General features: G+C 40.4%; 1 protein-coding gene across 1 annotated transcript; it reads left to right on the forward strand.

Annotated features, from left to right (window-relative positions):
• The first annotated feature begins 3,815 nt into the window (after positions 1 to 3,815).
• On the forward strand, positions 3,816 to 14,482 carry LOC129582677 (uncharacterized). Its single transcript, XM_055474254.1, has 18 exons — positions 3,816 to 4,073; positions 4,163 to 4,237; positions 5,159 to 5,269; positions 5,360 to 5,473; positions 6,310 to 6,363; positions 7,892 to 7,919; positions 8,004 to 8,067; positions 8,235 to 8,576; positions 9,403 to 9,584; positions 9,735 to 9,863; positions 10,214 to 10,571; positions 10,902 to 10,984; positions 11,058 to 11,206; positions 11,893 to 11,990; positions 12,138 to 12,284; positions 12,623 to 12,861; positions 13,243 to 13,396; positions 14,090 to 14,482. The coding sequence occupies exons 1-18, from the start codon at positions 4,052 to 4,054 to the stop codon at positions 14,363 to 14,365; spliced, it is 2,625 nt and encodes an 874-aa protein (XP_055330229.1). The 5' UTR covers positions 3,816 to 4,051; the 3' UTR covers positions 14,366 to 14,482.
• The last annotated feature ends 81 nt before the right edge of the window (positions 14,483 to 14,563 follow it).

The raw sequence follows: 14,563 nt of genomic DNA on the forward strand, positions 1-14,563 counted from the left end.
ACCATGCTGTATCTTTCGGTAGCTAGAAATGCGCATATCTGCTGTCAAAAGTCAAATTTCAAAAAACATGTAGGTACAACGTTTACCAGGATAAAGCGCTCGCAAATAGCCTGGAATTCTTTGTGGATCACGTCCGGGTCGGCTTTGACTTTTTAAATAATGCCCAGTGCACTGTTGATGGCAATCATCTGCTTCAGTGTTTGACAAAAGGTTATGGCGGCGGCATTCTATCAGAAACCGGTGTACGTGAATATCCTGCTTTTACTGCAGCTCTGACTGTTCGTCAGGCAAAATAAAAGTTGTGGAATTTGGCGTAAAATGAATACCGGCCGATAAAAAACTAATTACACAATTTACGGCCGCACTCACCAAGACCACTTGGATCTCGAAGGACAGCTGGACAGCGACAGCTTTAACCCATTCAGCATATTTGCTGGCGAATTCATACACGAACTGCAGTGTGTGCTGTATAAGTAAGCCCTATTAAGATTGTTTGCGTGTTAAATAAGAATGCATGGGGGCTTTTAGACTGTATTCGTACATTTTATTATGCGTTTTCTGATTTTAAAATAAACTGTTAACATGATTCTGTGCTTTACCGTTAAGCGGCTCGTCATAGATGGCAAAAGATGTGGGATCAGGGAGCTCGAGCCACACAGCTCAACTAGACACTGACCGATAAACTCAGTTAGTGGCTGCCATTGCAGAGCAAGGTGGAATTTTTCCGGTTGCGAAATTGTGGGAATCTGTAAGCTACATTCCGCACAAAATAAAAATATCGCACAGGTTGCAGTTTGTTACGATCTGTCATCCGTTAGCATTATAATTACGTTCGGTTATGCCGGAGATAGAAATTTTCCAGAATTTCGGGTATAGCCAGTAGCATGCCGTTAGCAATGGAGTGACCTAACAGCTGAAAAAAACATCAATATTTCCCGGGCAAAACATTGCTTAAAATAAACGCTAATCTTTATGGTGTGACATCAAAATCTAGTAAGTAAAAACAACAGATTCGGTCACAACGCGAAAGACAAACGGGTCGCGATTGGTCAAACGAAATAATCACAAAAAATATTGCTTTGATTACCCGGTCGACTTTGTACGAGTTCCTATGGCTGAACTATTTAAGTCTCGCGTTGACTGCTGAAAACCCATGAATAATAAGTAACATGATTAATCGAGTCGTTTTTTACCCCGATGTGAACACGGAATTCGCGGAGAACGGCAAAAATGTTTTCTTCGTGTAGCCCACGGGGCAGTGAGCCGTAATTCCACAATAACGTAAACACGGTGTCCAATAAGTTTCCATGCTGCAGCTGTAGCGGAATGAGCCGGCGATCGCAGTGCGGGCGAAGCAGTTTTTTCAACTGCTGCAGCGCTAAGGCCCACCGCTTTTCCGGCTCCATGTTGCAGTACCGCTGCGGATGTTGCTGGGCGGAGAGCGCCACTGTCGCTGGAGGGGTTTCCCGCTTTCTGTTGGTTTTAATTACAGTTGGTACTTTGGTACACTATTGTAAAAATCGTAGTAGGTATTTATGGAATATAAATGAAATTGCCATAACTTGATTACAATCGGCCACTCGGCCAGTGTCTGGCTAACCTTGCTCGTTTCCGGCGAACAGCTGTTGGCTCGGGTGCCGGCTCGTCGGCGGAATCTTTTGGCAACATCCCACCAAATTTCCCATTAAGATTAACCGCCAATCCGGTATAATGGTAGACACACAAAATTATACTGATGGTATAGAAAATTCCGCGGCATCGTCGCTTTCCGGTGGGTATCGAATTTAAAGTTGAATAAGAGCCAGTCAACCTACCCAGAACGTAGGTATTATTTATAAATCGCTTATACAAAAACACATGAAACTATTCTTCATCTATTTAATTCGCTTGTACAATGTTACCGCTTTACCGTGTCTTGGTCGAAATGTCCTCCTAAAACGGCCGCTACACTTGTTATATCAGGCATTGTACCGCTGATCGGTGTGGCAGACATCGTGAGATGAAATTAATAGTTTACAATTTAAGTTTATTATGTTAACAGGTAAGTTGAAGATATTATTATATATATAGTTTTACTAATCTATTATTATTATTACATGAGATTTCGGACCAAGCGAGGTATTTCTGCATATGCAAGTGTAATGCAGCCGCTAATAATTCACATAAAAATCTACTAACTCAAAAACAAATTCTGCCTTCCAGGAAACAACTTCTGAAACGTGTAAGCATGTCAGAAAAGAGGAATACGTCGAAAGTAATGGAGTCGAAATCTGCATTCTTCCCTGATCCGGTATTGTGCCCAGCACGCACACAGCGTTTCTACTGTACATTTGGCTCGGGATGGAAATACTTTAGGAAAATTCTTTAGCGCGTGGCTATCCTGTGGCGCCAGCGATAAGACGATCAATTTTGTCGACCAGTTTCTTGGCACCGTCTCCCCAAGGTCCGTATAATTATTTCGAAGGCTGCGGGGATGAAATTGCACCTTGGCTGAAGCCAATGTATAACTGGAAGCCAAGTTAATTACATTAAGCGGGGCGGATCAACGTCTGCACAGGCAAGACACTAGTCGACCGAGCCGTCGCCGGCGGCTGAACGCCCTGGCACAGCAGGATGATGGCCTGATAGCATAATCTAGTCAGATCAACCATCTGGTGAACCCTCTCCAGTGACATCTCGAACTATCCTCCCGATTTAGTTTTTAAGGGGGTTTTGTCATTTGTTCCTCCATGGTTTCTGGCAAAAACTCGAATTTTTTAATGGGCAATACCCCCTCGTCGAAGTAGCTCGTGTCGCTACTGGCTACTTGCTGCTTGTGTTGGAATTTGTAATCAAGTTTTCCCTGGCGCTGCGTTGTTGTTTCCAACTTTTCACCTGACGGAACTGGCTCAACATCAGCGTAGATGCATGTTTCCAAATTTTTTCATGCGATAAGTTACTCGAATACTTAAAAGTACTTAGCTTGTAACAGTTGTAAGAAGTAACCTGCAGTATTTTCAATGCCGGCCAATGCCGTGTACTGGTGGAGGTCAATTACATTTGGGTAACTGTTGCGCGCCGGGTAATGGACAGACGCGTAAAAAATTAGCCATGACTCAGCAGAAAAACAATCGTCCAATCGTGAGTCGAGTACGCTTCCGTGCCAAGAAAGAAATTGAACACCGACGTGGAACTGAAAAACTCATTTTTAATGCTGTAATGTGGTAAATGTGGTATTACGTCAAAAACGTTAATTATGAGTTTTGGATTGTGACTCTGGGTCGTTGGATTTACTTTTGGTCCAAACATACACAAATTTTGTTGATCTGTGCAGGAGAGTTACGAGTTACTCGTGGTTTGGGTAATGGTTGCGCTTCGACGTCGAAGCGCAACGCTTACGCGGACAAGTAAGCTGAAAACCCATCCCAGATTTTGTGACGGCGAATCAGAATGTTTGCTTGGTTACGCGCTGTTACGTCACATTTTTTACGCGTTTTCCCGTTACCCGACGCGCAACGCTTACCCAAATGTAATTGACCTCCACCACTGTTTATGAGTTTGTCACAAGGCATAAACAAAAGCAACTGTGCAATATTTTTCGGATAATAAAGCCAGTGGCCATCAAGTTATGATATTCTGTATATACAACTAACTGCATCGACGAGCCAAAATTTCGTAATTATTAACAAGTCAAAACTCAAAAGAGGGCGTAACTAAAATTGTAAATATAATAAAAAATTAACCCTAAGAATAGTGCTTATCGCCAAACCACTTCGGTGGACGGTTGCATTACTTCCCGCAGACTGCAGTACTTCCGCTGTGCACTGATGCCTCGACGCTCGCGACAATCCTCATCACTTTAAATTTTCGCGTGTAATCGTGTCGCGTACAGACACTCGAACAGGTGTCTGCTCTTCACAGACTTGCGGTTTATTCTCCGCCACTGGGTATCACAATGGATTGCACCGTATCATCGATCCACTAATTAAGTTATTAAAAATTTAAAGTTATAGTAATCGATTGATGTACTGATAAGAAACGGCGTTCAGACCGTCCGTGTCACCCTGCGAGTATGGACCAGCAATCCTGGGAAAGTTAGTTCGCTGGTTTTGTTTACATGAGACTATCACGGCCGCCTGTAACATGTGCCCCTCATGTTCGGAGTCCCTTCGCTGTTTTTCAGGCGCCAGAATGCTCCCGGATGCTTTCTGCCATGAACACCCACCAGCGTTTGCCTGTGGAAATGTTGGTCTATTCGGTAAGCAACCCCGTTCTCTTGCTGCGCACAACATGAGCATTAAAACCCTGAACCCCGTAGTTCGTCATATGGACGGCAGGGAAAAATTGAAAAAATAATATCTTCTCCACGCTGTCCACGGTGGAGGCTCCATCTTATATATTTTATAAAAAATGCTTATATCTTTTCCATATCAGAAATCATTACAACTTATATGGATTTTGTGAACTTGTTTAGAAATGTTAATTATATGTCGGTTAGCACACCACACAGTTTTCCCTTTGAGACCTTCTCGGTATTTTCCAGTTCTGGCATAGCGAAATTTTAGCTTGTCTTTCCATGCGCATTGGCACGGCCGATACTCCCCACATTAAAATAATAAAACACCATATTTCTGTGTAAACTTTTGTACTTTTGTCACCGCTACGAAGATTTCGCTGTTGTGGGCAGTCGTACAAGTTTAGTAGTTTACGTAATACGTACTGTACGCTTTCAACCGATAAAGTAGCGTACCGACCTTTGCCGTCGCTATCCGTCATTTTCTTCTGCTGTTTTCCCAAGCGGTATCCACCAATCTGGAGCGCTGAATTTGTATTTTATGCTATGGTGATTATTTGCGACTATCGAATGTCGACGATTCGAGGGGTTATCCAGCAGTTTTGTCAGTCGACGCGTACCAAAGTCTCGGTCGAACGACCGGGGAGCTAGTCGAACCGCCGAGCAGGCTAAACACAGTGCTTAGCCGTATAAATTTCATCGCCCCTTCCAGTCAATGTTTTCAACGCAACCGCTATAGCGGCCGTGACACCGGTCAGCAAATCATTTTAACTTTTTCTGTCTATGACGATTTTTCAACTTTCGCCACGTGTCGATATTAACCAAGAACTCGAGAGTGCTCTGGCGGATTGTTTATGAATCGAAAATTTTGTGCTTGTTGGACAGAAGTGGATCCCAGTATGCACGCCCATACCATGGACTTTCACGATATGGAATATCTGGATCTGGACAGCGGCCACTGTATTCCGGGGACGGCGGCCGCTTACCGGCATGATGGTGGGCCACCGCTTTAATATTACGCGTTCTTTTTAATACAGCAACGGAATGGCTGCTTCCAGATTTTATTTTATATCTATTCGTTTATAGTGATCCACGATGAGGATCATCTTATTGTGCCCATGTGGCATGCCGATGTGGTGCCGGACAGCGATACGACGGCCGATAGTGGACTGGCACTAACGATCGCTCCCGTACCAGAAGGCGAGTACTAATTGCGCCATAATTTTAACTATACTTTATATTACCGTATATTAAATTTTATTTTTATGTGTTAATGTTACTGTTTACTCGTATTCTGTCTTTACTTGAACTTAAGAATATCCTGCACTGGTTTGCTGTTTGTCTACATGCAGTTCATTATAATTTGTGTTGATTTTACTCAAAATAATATTTTAATTTTCTCTTACTGACTTGACTTGAGTGTCCGGAGAGTTTTGTCTTCCCAGTGCATATTATAAACTAATCTCTTTATAATTTTAATTATTATATATGATATTATTCACGTACTTACTGTAAGTGTGCACTTGAATTTCAGTGGTGCCGGGCATGCAAATGAATTTACAACGAACATACGAATTATACGAACTTTTATCATACGAATTTTTATTCCACGATATATTTCGATTATTATTTGTGTTGTACGATGTTTTAAAGCTGGTGATTGCAGTGCATTGCTCAGGACAGTGCGTAACTGTATAACGCAACCTATACCATACAAAATATAAGTACAACAACACTAATCATAAAGTTTTCGGTAATAACCTTGTAGTATAAAACATTGCTGTAAATACTCGTACTAAAAAATATTATTACTGACGTATACAGTTATTTATGTATGCCGTATTATTGTACAGTATTCGAAAATCGAAACCAAGTTTTTTGAATGCCAAATTAAGTTGTTAAGGACGATAAACCTATTCCAGTTTTGTTTAAGACTTGTAGAGGACTTGCAGCTTAAATACGAACGATAAATATCAGTGACATCACAGCTGTTGTAAACTGTTTTGTATTAATGCATTTTTCCGCATTTGTTATAGGACAAACAGCCACGTCCTCGTCACAGGGTTTTGTGGAGGATTTTCTCGAGCCATGTAAGTCGTTACTGCAATTTTCTGGAGCAGTGCAAGCAAGCCATGATTGCGGTTTTGTTTACAAGTTTTGATTGTGAGTGATTCTCTTATTACTCGTACGACCCGACAACGCTTCTTACCACTGCATCATATACAATACATAGTAAGCTACTAAACCACCAAACATAAAGTGGCAAATGATATTGGTAAATAAAATAGGGTGTTACTTTAGCCACCCTTGTTAACCTCCTTCTTTTTATGGGCACCTCTTGTCCGTCCCCCCATAAGTATGGGCACCCTTTTTTGGTTAAGTGATATTTTTAAACACCTGGATTTTTTATATGCAGCTTTTTCGAAACTACTTATCGGCCCAACATATTATGTTTCGGACTGTTCTGCGCAAGCGATTAGGGTCGTACGGTTACAAAGCGCGCAACTAAATCATAATAATATTGTCCAAAGCGTAAACAAACCCTGTAGATATAAACACGCTGTGTGCAGTATTGACCTTTTACTGCTGCAGAAACGATGTTTACTTTTCCATTTACTTTTTCATTCGTTGGTGAGTGAAGCCTGATTTGCATAAGAAATGATCTGAGAAGGAATGGCTTGTCAATAAGTATCGCAGCTGAAGTATAAATCGTCATTACACGCAGAAAATGATTTTGTATCGCTCGGAAAATGCTTTAAAATTGTGTAGATATGATCGGCAAACACAAAGTGCAAAATAAAATGGGTGTTATGGGTGTAAAACTCAGGATCAGAGTGTCCCAAACTCAATTATATTGTTAGAAACAAGGGTGCCTATGAAAAACAGGGTGTCCGCAAACAGGGGCGAAAAAGAGCGGTTATACTGGTTTTAGAAAACGCAGGAATTTTGCATAATTCCTCTAAGAGGATATTAGAAAATGCACTTCTTAATTAACAGCACTAGTAGCTACTAGCAGATAATATATAGTGGCCGATAATTACTTACTAGTGAGCAACTGAGCATATTTCGAATATGAGAGCAGTTTTGTTTCAAGCTTCAACGTTGTACTCGTAACCTGAAATTATGCATTCTTTAAGGTTTTCTTAGGTTTCTTAGGTTTTCTTAGGTTTCTTAGGTTTCTTAGGTTTCTTAGGTTTCTTAGGTTTCTTAGGTTTCTTAGGTTTCTTAGGTTTGTAAAATAAACATATTAAAAAGGTTTTTTTAAAATAAACATTAAAAAGAATGCAGAGGTTGTAGTTGTTTAGGATGTAACGAATATGTACCGCAGAAAATTACTTAATACGGGTTAGTCACTGCTGTCAACAAACGGGAGAGTTGACACTGTACAGTACTACGATAGCGATATAAACGTAGATTAAAAAACGCTGCACAGTGTTGATTAGTATCTCCCTTTTGAGTACGTACGTATGTGGGCTGCGGCATTACTGAGTGCCGAGTGGTACAAGCACTTACTGTACTTCTGCAAAATTAACAATGATTATTTGAATTTCCCATAATTACAGTAACTGTATAGATGTTTATTTAAAATTAGTATTCAATACACCCTGGTTTTTGTAGCTCATGAGGAGGCGAACGATGCCACACGGTAGGATATCCAGTTTTGAAAAAATTAAAATATTTACTTCGAGCCCGAAACTTTTATTTTTTCAAACATTGATATTTTCTTCAGAGCTTCTCAGGAAAGTGGCGGATCCGGTGCGGATGGAAAGACCCGTGATCCTTTGGATGGTTTGGTTAGTTTTATTAAAATTACCAAATAAAACGAAATGTTCATGTTATATGCAATTCTATGTCGTATGTTGACAATATCCTTAAATGCATAGACTGAAAATACATACACTGTAGGTCCTTAAAATTTCCTTATCTTATTTAACCTTATTATGTTAATAAATATGTCTAGGACGATTTTCGTGCCCTTTTGGAGGCCGCCGAGAACGACGAGATACTCAAGGGCGGGAAGAAACGCAGCAAATCCCGCAAGCGCCCGACGGCGGCTGCAACAGCAGCGGCCGGTTCACCGAAGCGGCGTAAATCCAAGGCCAAGAACAAATCACTGACTACCCTGGTCAGTGAATGTCTGCCACAGCTGCAGCAAGCGGATGCCGCCGGCACCGGCATCGTCCCTAAATATCGTGCGAAGAACCGGCTGCGCTCCATTATTAAACGCAAACCCGGCACCCAGGACACGGATCTAATGAGTAACAACGTGGAGATTCTCGGCGGGCGAGTGGACAAACAAACCGTAGGTGTAGCAAATGACCAGCAGTTATGGGCTGATAGTACTTACATTTTTCAGTACGTACAGAATATGCGCCGACTTTGTTAGTTTTACAATGCATTTTCCTAACAAAATCTCCGTTTATTTCCTTTCTTTATTGAATCGTTAAGCGTTTATTTTACGCACATCGACGAAAGTCGTTTACATACTGAGAAAATTATTCCGAACGTATACATATACTTAGACAAAACCGTTAGTGTATTACTTTTAGTGATAAAATTATTCAGTTTCGTGTATGACAACGTAGAACAGTGTCTGAGATTAAAGTTGGGAAACTGTAGAGAAATTAATCCCGTCTTCCGTTAAATATCTATTGACTGCATATTATGCGTCTCAGTAATATCGTTTTTTCCCGTATAAAAAATCGAATCAGACCAATGTTATGGATTTTTTGTACCGTGAAATTATAAACGCCATTTGAAGTTGTGAACCCATGAAACGCATACAGTACAACATGATGTCAACATCTGTTTTAAAAATAAGATGCATGGCCAAATCTTTTAGGTGGTCGAAGATATCGTAGGACGGTCGACATGCTCGACCGAATCATCGAAAAACTAATACATACAGTAACTGCGGATTTGAAAAAAGAACCTTTTCATTGCTTTTTGTTGTCTTTTCTCGTCTGGCATACCGAACTGGAATCACTACATATTACGATTTTTATTATTATTTGAGAAAAATGAAATTGTCACTAATGAAGCACATAATGTACGTACACTGAAATACAACTGTACGCTGCTTAATAAATGTACAACGTGGATTTAATAAAATCGTCCATCTGTTGTAGTTGGCCTGGCTGCGGCAGAATTTCGAAGAACAGACGGGGCAGATTATGCGGCGGGAATTCCTGTATGAGCGCTATCTGGAATTCTGCCAAGCCACCGGACGCGAACCGATGAATGCCGCCTGTGTGGGCAAGGTGGTGCGCACCGTCTTTCAGGGATTGTCCACGCGACGGCTGGGTCGACGGTACATCCTCTCTTTTAATATCCAATCATTCGTTAAATTTTTATCCTTATTTTACTTCGATTTTTGTCATTATTTTTTCATCATTATTAAATGATTTTACTACGTTAACCTGCGTTGTTGTGACTATGAGGGATAATTTCGCTGTTTCAGTGGCGGATCCAAGTATCATTATGTGAATCTACAAGTGGCAGCTAACAGTCCCTTCGCCGGTATGAAACAGTCTCTGGGCAGTGCACAGAAAACCGGTCGGAAAACCAAGAAGACACCGAAAGGCAACCTGTATGTGTATAAGACGGCTTGCGGTGAAATTTGCTATATAATCGTGCAGCCTAACAGAACAACCGGCAACATCGTTTCCGCTCGAAAAAAACTATATATTTCAAAACATATTAAATTAGACGTTGCAGCAAGCGTTAATAATTTAGTGTTATTTAATAACTGAAGGTTATCAGCTAAATCTAAATGTCAAATTAAGTACTATTTGATGTTAAGTTAAATTTCTTACTGCGTGATTTTGTATATTACCAATGTCCAGTTAATGTCACAGTGTTGTTAAATCGGCTAATATTTTTTTAAAGAATGCAGAATAAACCAGATACAAAATTCCAACATGCATTTTGCTGCATCAGGGGAAATATCTGGAATGACGCGCCGAAAATCCTGGATGAGCCGGTCGCCGTGGACGACGGCGCTTCCACCAGCGGTCCGGCGCGTGTGTGGACGAAGAACCAGAAGAAGCTGGAAGCGGTGGAGCTGGATTTCGTCACATCCGGACTGTCGGATGAGGAGCGCTCCCGGCGCAACATCCAGCAACTGGCCACCAACTGTCTTTCCGCGGCACAGCACCGCGCCGACGATGTACTGTTCATACCGACGCCGTTGGCGTTGGACAGCAACTGGAATGTGGAGTATCTGCGGGATAACTCGCCCACCGTCACCTGTGATGAGATTCGGATCTTTCTCCGCTGTTTTCGCTTACATATTGGTGTGAGTCGGTCTTATTTACCGATTTTTGTTGTACAATTTTCATACTTTTGGATGTATCAAAATAATGTAAGTTATTTTTCTTATATAAAGATATATTTAATACTAGATACTAGATAATATATATTATGAATTTATTTTTTTTATTTGTTGTGTTTATTTGTATATGTAATTTTGTATATATGCATGTATTTATTTGGTGTTTATTTGTTTACATAAGAGTGTAATGATTGCGTATCTCATCAGTATATATAATTATTTGCGTATATAGTATACGTACATTTATCTGTGTATTTATATTGTGTTTCGCTACATATTTTTCGGAATTTGCAGATGCTGGGTGGTTTGATAATCCGGCTGCACTTTCACTGTATTCCTAATATTATCCATAATTTTTGGCAGTTTCGCGAGAAAAGGTTAGCATGATTGCTCCTTCTCATGCATTCGTCAATTACTAATTTGCTAACGTTGTGTCGTATTGAATGGCAGTTTGCAAGTGGATGATACGCTGGATGCGGAGACTTTTCGGAGCATTATACAACTGGAACCGGTGATGCTGTTTATCCGAACGTTTTATCTGCATTTATTTGAGAAAATTGTCACGTTCTTCTTTCCGTCCAAATATGAACCCGTTCCCGGTAAGGGTTTCGAAAAGCTTTTAATTCTTAATTTGAAGACGATTAAGAAGCCTCGAATGTTATTACGAAATTATATTCGAGACCTGCTTTTTTATCCAAGCCGATGGCGTGTGCATAGACGCTGGACATTAATTCTACTACCAGAATAAATCTGAGTTCAGTTTTGATTTGCGTTGTTATCGTAGTGTATGGGATGTGCAGCCGAACCTCAATCGCGTTCATAAAACATATTGCTTATGGCTTTCTGACAATAGTACTGTTAGAAAACTTAGAATACGAACGTGTTTTTGCATCCTGAATTTTTTTTAAATGTACGAGTATAATGTTTGCATTACTCTTTATTTCTCAATATGTGCAAAGCGAGCTTCGCTCAACAATTATAATCAAATGAAGAATGTTTGCATTAAAACGTATATGTATATGTTTATGCATAAATGTTTACACAAATTAAAACTTACACAAATTACACAAATTAAATGTTTAAACAATGCTTCGTATATGTTTTTGCATAATTGTATGAACAAACTAAAATGTTTCTGTATATGACAAAGTAATGATAGACCTAGTGTTGTTAACTATCACAAGTTAATAATTTAATTAAAATAACTCTGCCTATACATATGTTGTTGTTGGTGATGAAAATTAAGGGCGAAGTTTTTATATATACATTAACAATTTGTTTGCAGATCATTTACGGGCGGTATTCCGTGATGTGACCGCGAAATTCGACAAATGGATGGCCATGGCGACACAGAGTCTTCCCGAGCGCCTACGAGATTTTCTGGTAATCACGTGGATGCAGATTATCAAAACGATAATCTTCGTGTACATACTGTATCATGCATTATATGTGTTAATTCGTTTCAGTAACTGTCTAATGCGATCACATGTTGAATTTCTCCTAAACGGGAATAATTCTTTGTCGGTACAGGTATCGTGTGCTTTCGGATTTGGTCGGGTGTGTGAAACGTTCCTGGATTTATCCTGCCATGCTGAGCATTTATCCATGATTGACAAACATAAAACCACACGACAACCCTTCCTTAACGCCATCGACGTGGTCACGAGCAACGGCTGCGTACGTGAATTTTCGTACCGTTTTTTTCCCAAAATAATTTCATTATGAGCAAATTTACGTTTTTGCTGTATTTGCGTCAGTTTTAACTTTCATTGATATGATCAAAATCAAGGATAGAAAGTGAATAATAATTATATAAGAGATGGTGATATGGCGATTGGCCAGTCGATATTAATAATCATTATAAAATATACGTTAAGAATAAGAAATGAGTAATAATTATTAAAGCATTGATAACCAGTGCCAGTTAATATTAATTATTATTATTATTATTTTAATAAAAATACTGGTAATAATAATGTTCGCCAGTTGATTGGTTAGTGTGGTGCTTGTAATAGTTGATGCCGGCGTCCACCTGCCAAGACGACCGGATGAGTGTCGCGATTTTACTGGGGAAACTGCGTGACCTTTCGGACAGTCGCACGATGGCCGATGCGTGGGAACAGTGTGTGCACGATCATCTGCAGCAGCGCTTGGCGGCCGTGATGCTGTCGCTCAATCCCGAATGTATGCCGCAGAATCAGATTATCCGCCAGAAAGTGCTGGATAATTTCGGCGCCGGCTGGATGCGGGCAGTGTAAGTGCAACCATCGTGTTGGTACTTCAGTTCTTGTACGCGGTGCTATCGTAGTGTACGGGACGCTGATTAGGAATAAATATAATAACTGTTGCCATATTCATGTGTTATGTAATCAGGGACATTTTGTTGCAAGCGATACGGACAACATTTCAGTATCTTGAATCAGTTTATGTCCTGTATTTTTTGCATATATTCGCTTAATTAGAGACTGGTCGACACTCCCAAAGGCGGTCGTTTTTGGTGCTGTAGTTCGAGTACGGCGTGATGTTCTGTTGTTAAATTGGGTTTACCGTGTCTTTAAATTGCGCTGTATTTATTTATTATTATGTACTTATTTATATAGTATTTATATGGTTTATGTATCCTCTGCTATTGCAGCCTAGAATTCGAAGGCGCCTCCAAATTCCCGGTAGGCGGTGGCTGTACGTCGTATCAGGGCGTCGGACGATTTCTGCGTGATTCGGTGGCCTATGTGATCGAATGCGAGAAAGCGGCCATCTGGGACAAGAGCCTCCTGGCACTGAACGCCGAAGTAAGTAAAACATTGCTTGAAAAATCAAAGTAAAACCTGGAACATGCAAAACACTTGACAGAAAGCTGTTTAATTGTCCGTGATATCGATTCTTAAAAGCGTGTTTTTTCAGTTTGTCGAAATTCGCCATGCGGTGTCCTTGAGTACTATCTATAGCTAATTATTTAAAATTAATCTGGGTATTCGAGAGATGTGTGCCGGTACATGATACCGAATTCGTGAACTTTTACCTGTTGCGAAAATTTTCGATTTTAAACACGTTTTTCTTATTATTTTATGACCCCGAAATAATAAAAGTTTTCCAAAATAATAATAAAATTTTAGAATATTTGAAATCCAAAATTTAAATTAGAAATGGGAAAAACACAACAGCTAAAGCAACATCGCGTGTAATCTTAGTGTTAACAAATGCATGGTGAAATGACGTTAATATCGTAGAAAAGGGGATGTGTTGATTGTGTGACGTCGCGCATAATCAGCCGAACATTGTTAAAATAGATAAACCTGATGCCTATTAACATTGTGTTGAAGAGCAAATTTTTTATACGTGAAAATTCAGAAAAACATCACGATTTTTTTAGAACTACCGTAAAAATTAAAAACTTGCACAAATATTATCAATTACTGGTTCGCCGGATTGAGTGGCCCCTCTGTAAAAAGGGAATTCACTGATTTTTTTATTGCCTCCAACAGGCCATTGAGCACAGCGTGGGCATTTTGTGCAGTCACAGTGCACCGTGCGACACCAGTCTGGAGCATTACATCCAGTGCGGCATCCCCATTCCCCTCGTGGACAGTCACAGTCTGCACTTTTTCCACTCCATTCCGGAGCTGCGGCCGTGGTTGCCGGTGGCTGCCGACAGTCGTCCGGTTAGCAGCGAAGGAGAGCTCCACGTGTCCCTGCCCGGCTCACCGGAAGTCCCTTTTCCCGAGTCCATCCCGCAGCCGGGATCAGCGCGCACCAGCTAGCCGACGCGCTGGTGGAAATGTTTGTTTTTTGATTTTGCTTTTTTTAATAAATGATTTTTGCTGTTACCAAATAATATAGGGACGTGATAATGATTGTGAGAATTCAACTGCCTTTCGTGATGCTTATTTTTGCTGCGGAGATGAAATAAAACATTTATCAGTGATTTAATTCTAATTCTTGCATCACTGACCGGAAAG

The sequence above is a fragment of the Paramacrobiotus metropolitanus genome, unplaced genomic scaffold (assembly GCF_019649055.1).
Source record: "Paramacrobiotus metropolitanus isolate TYO unplaced genomic scaffold, Prichtersi_v1.0 Parri_scaffold0000008, whole genome shotgun sequence".
Taxonomy (NCBI): Eukaryota; Metazoa; Tardigrada; class Eutardigrada; order Parachela; family Macrobiotidae; genus Paramacrobiotus; species Paramacrobiotus metropolitanus.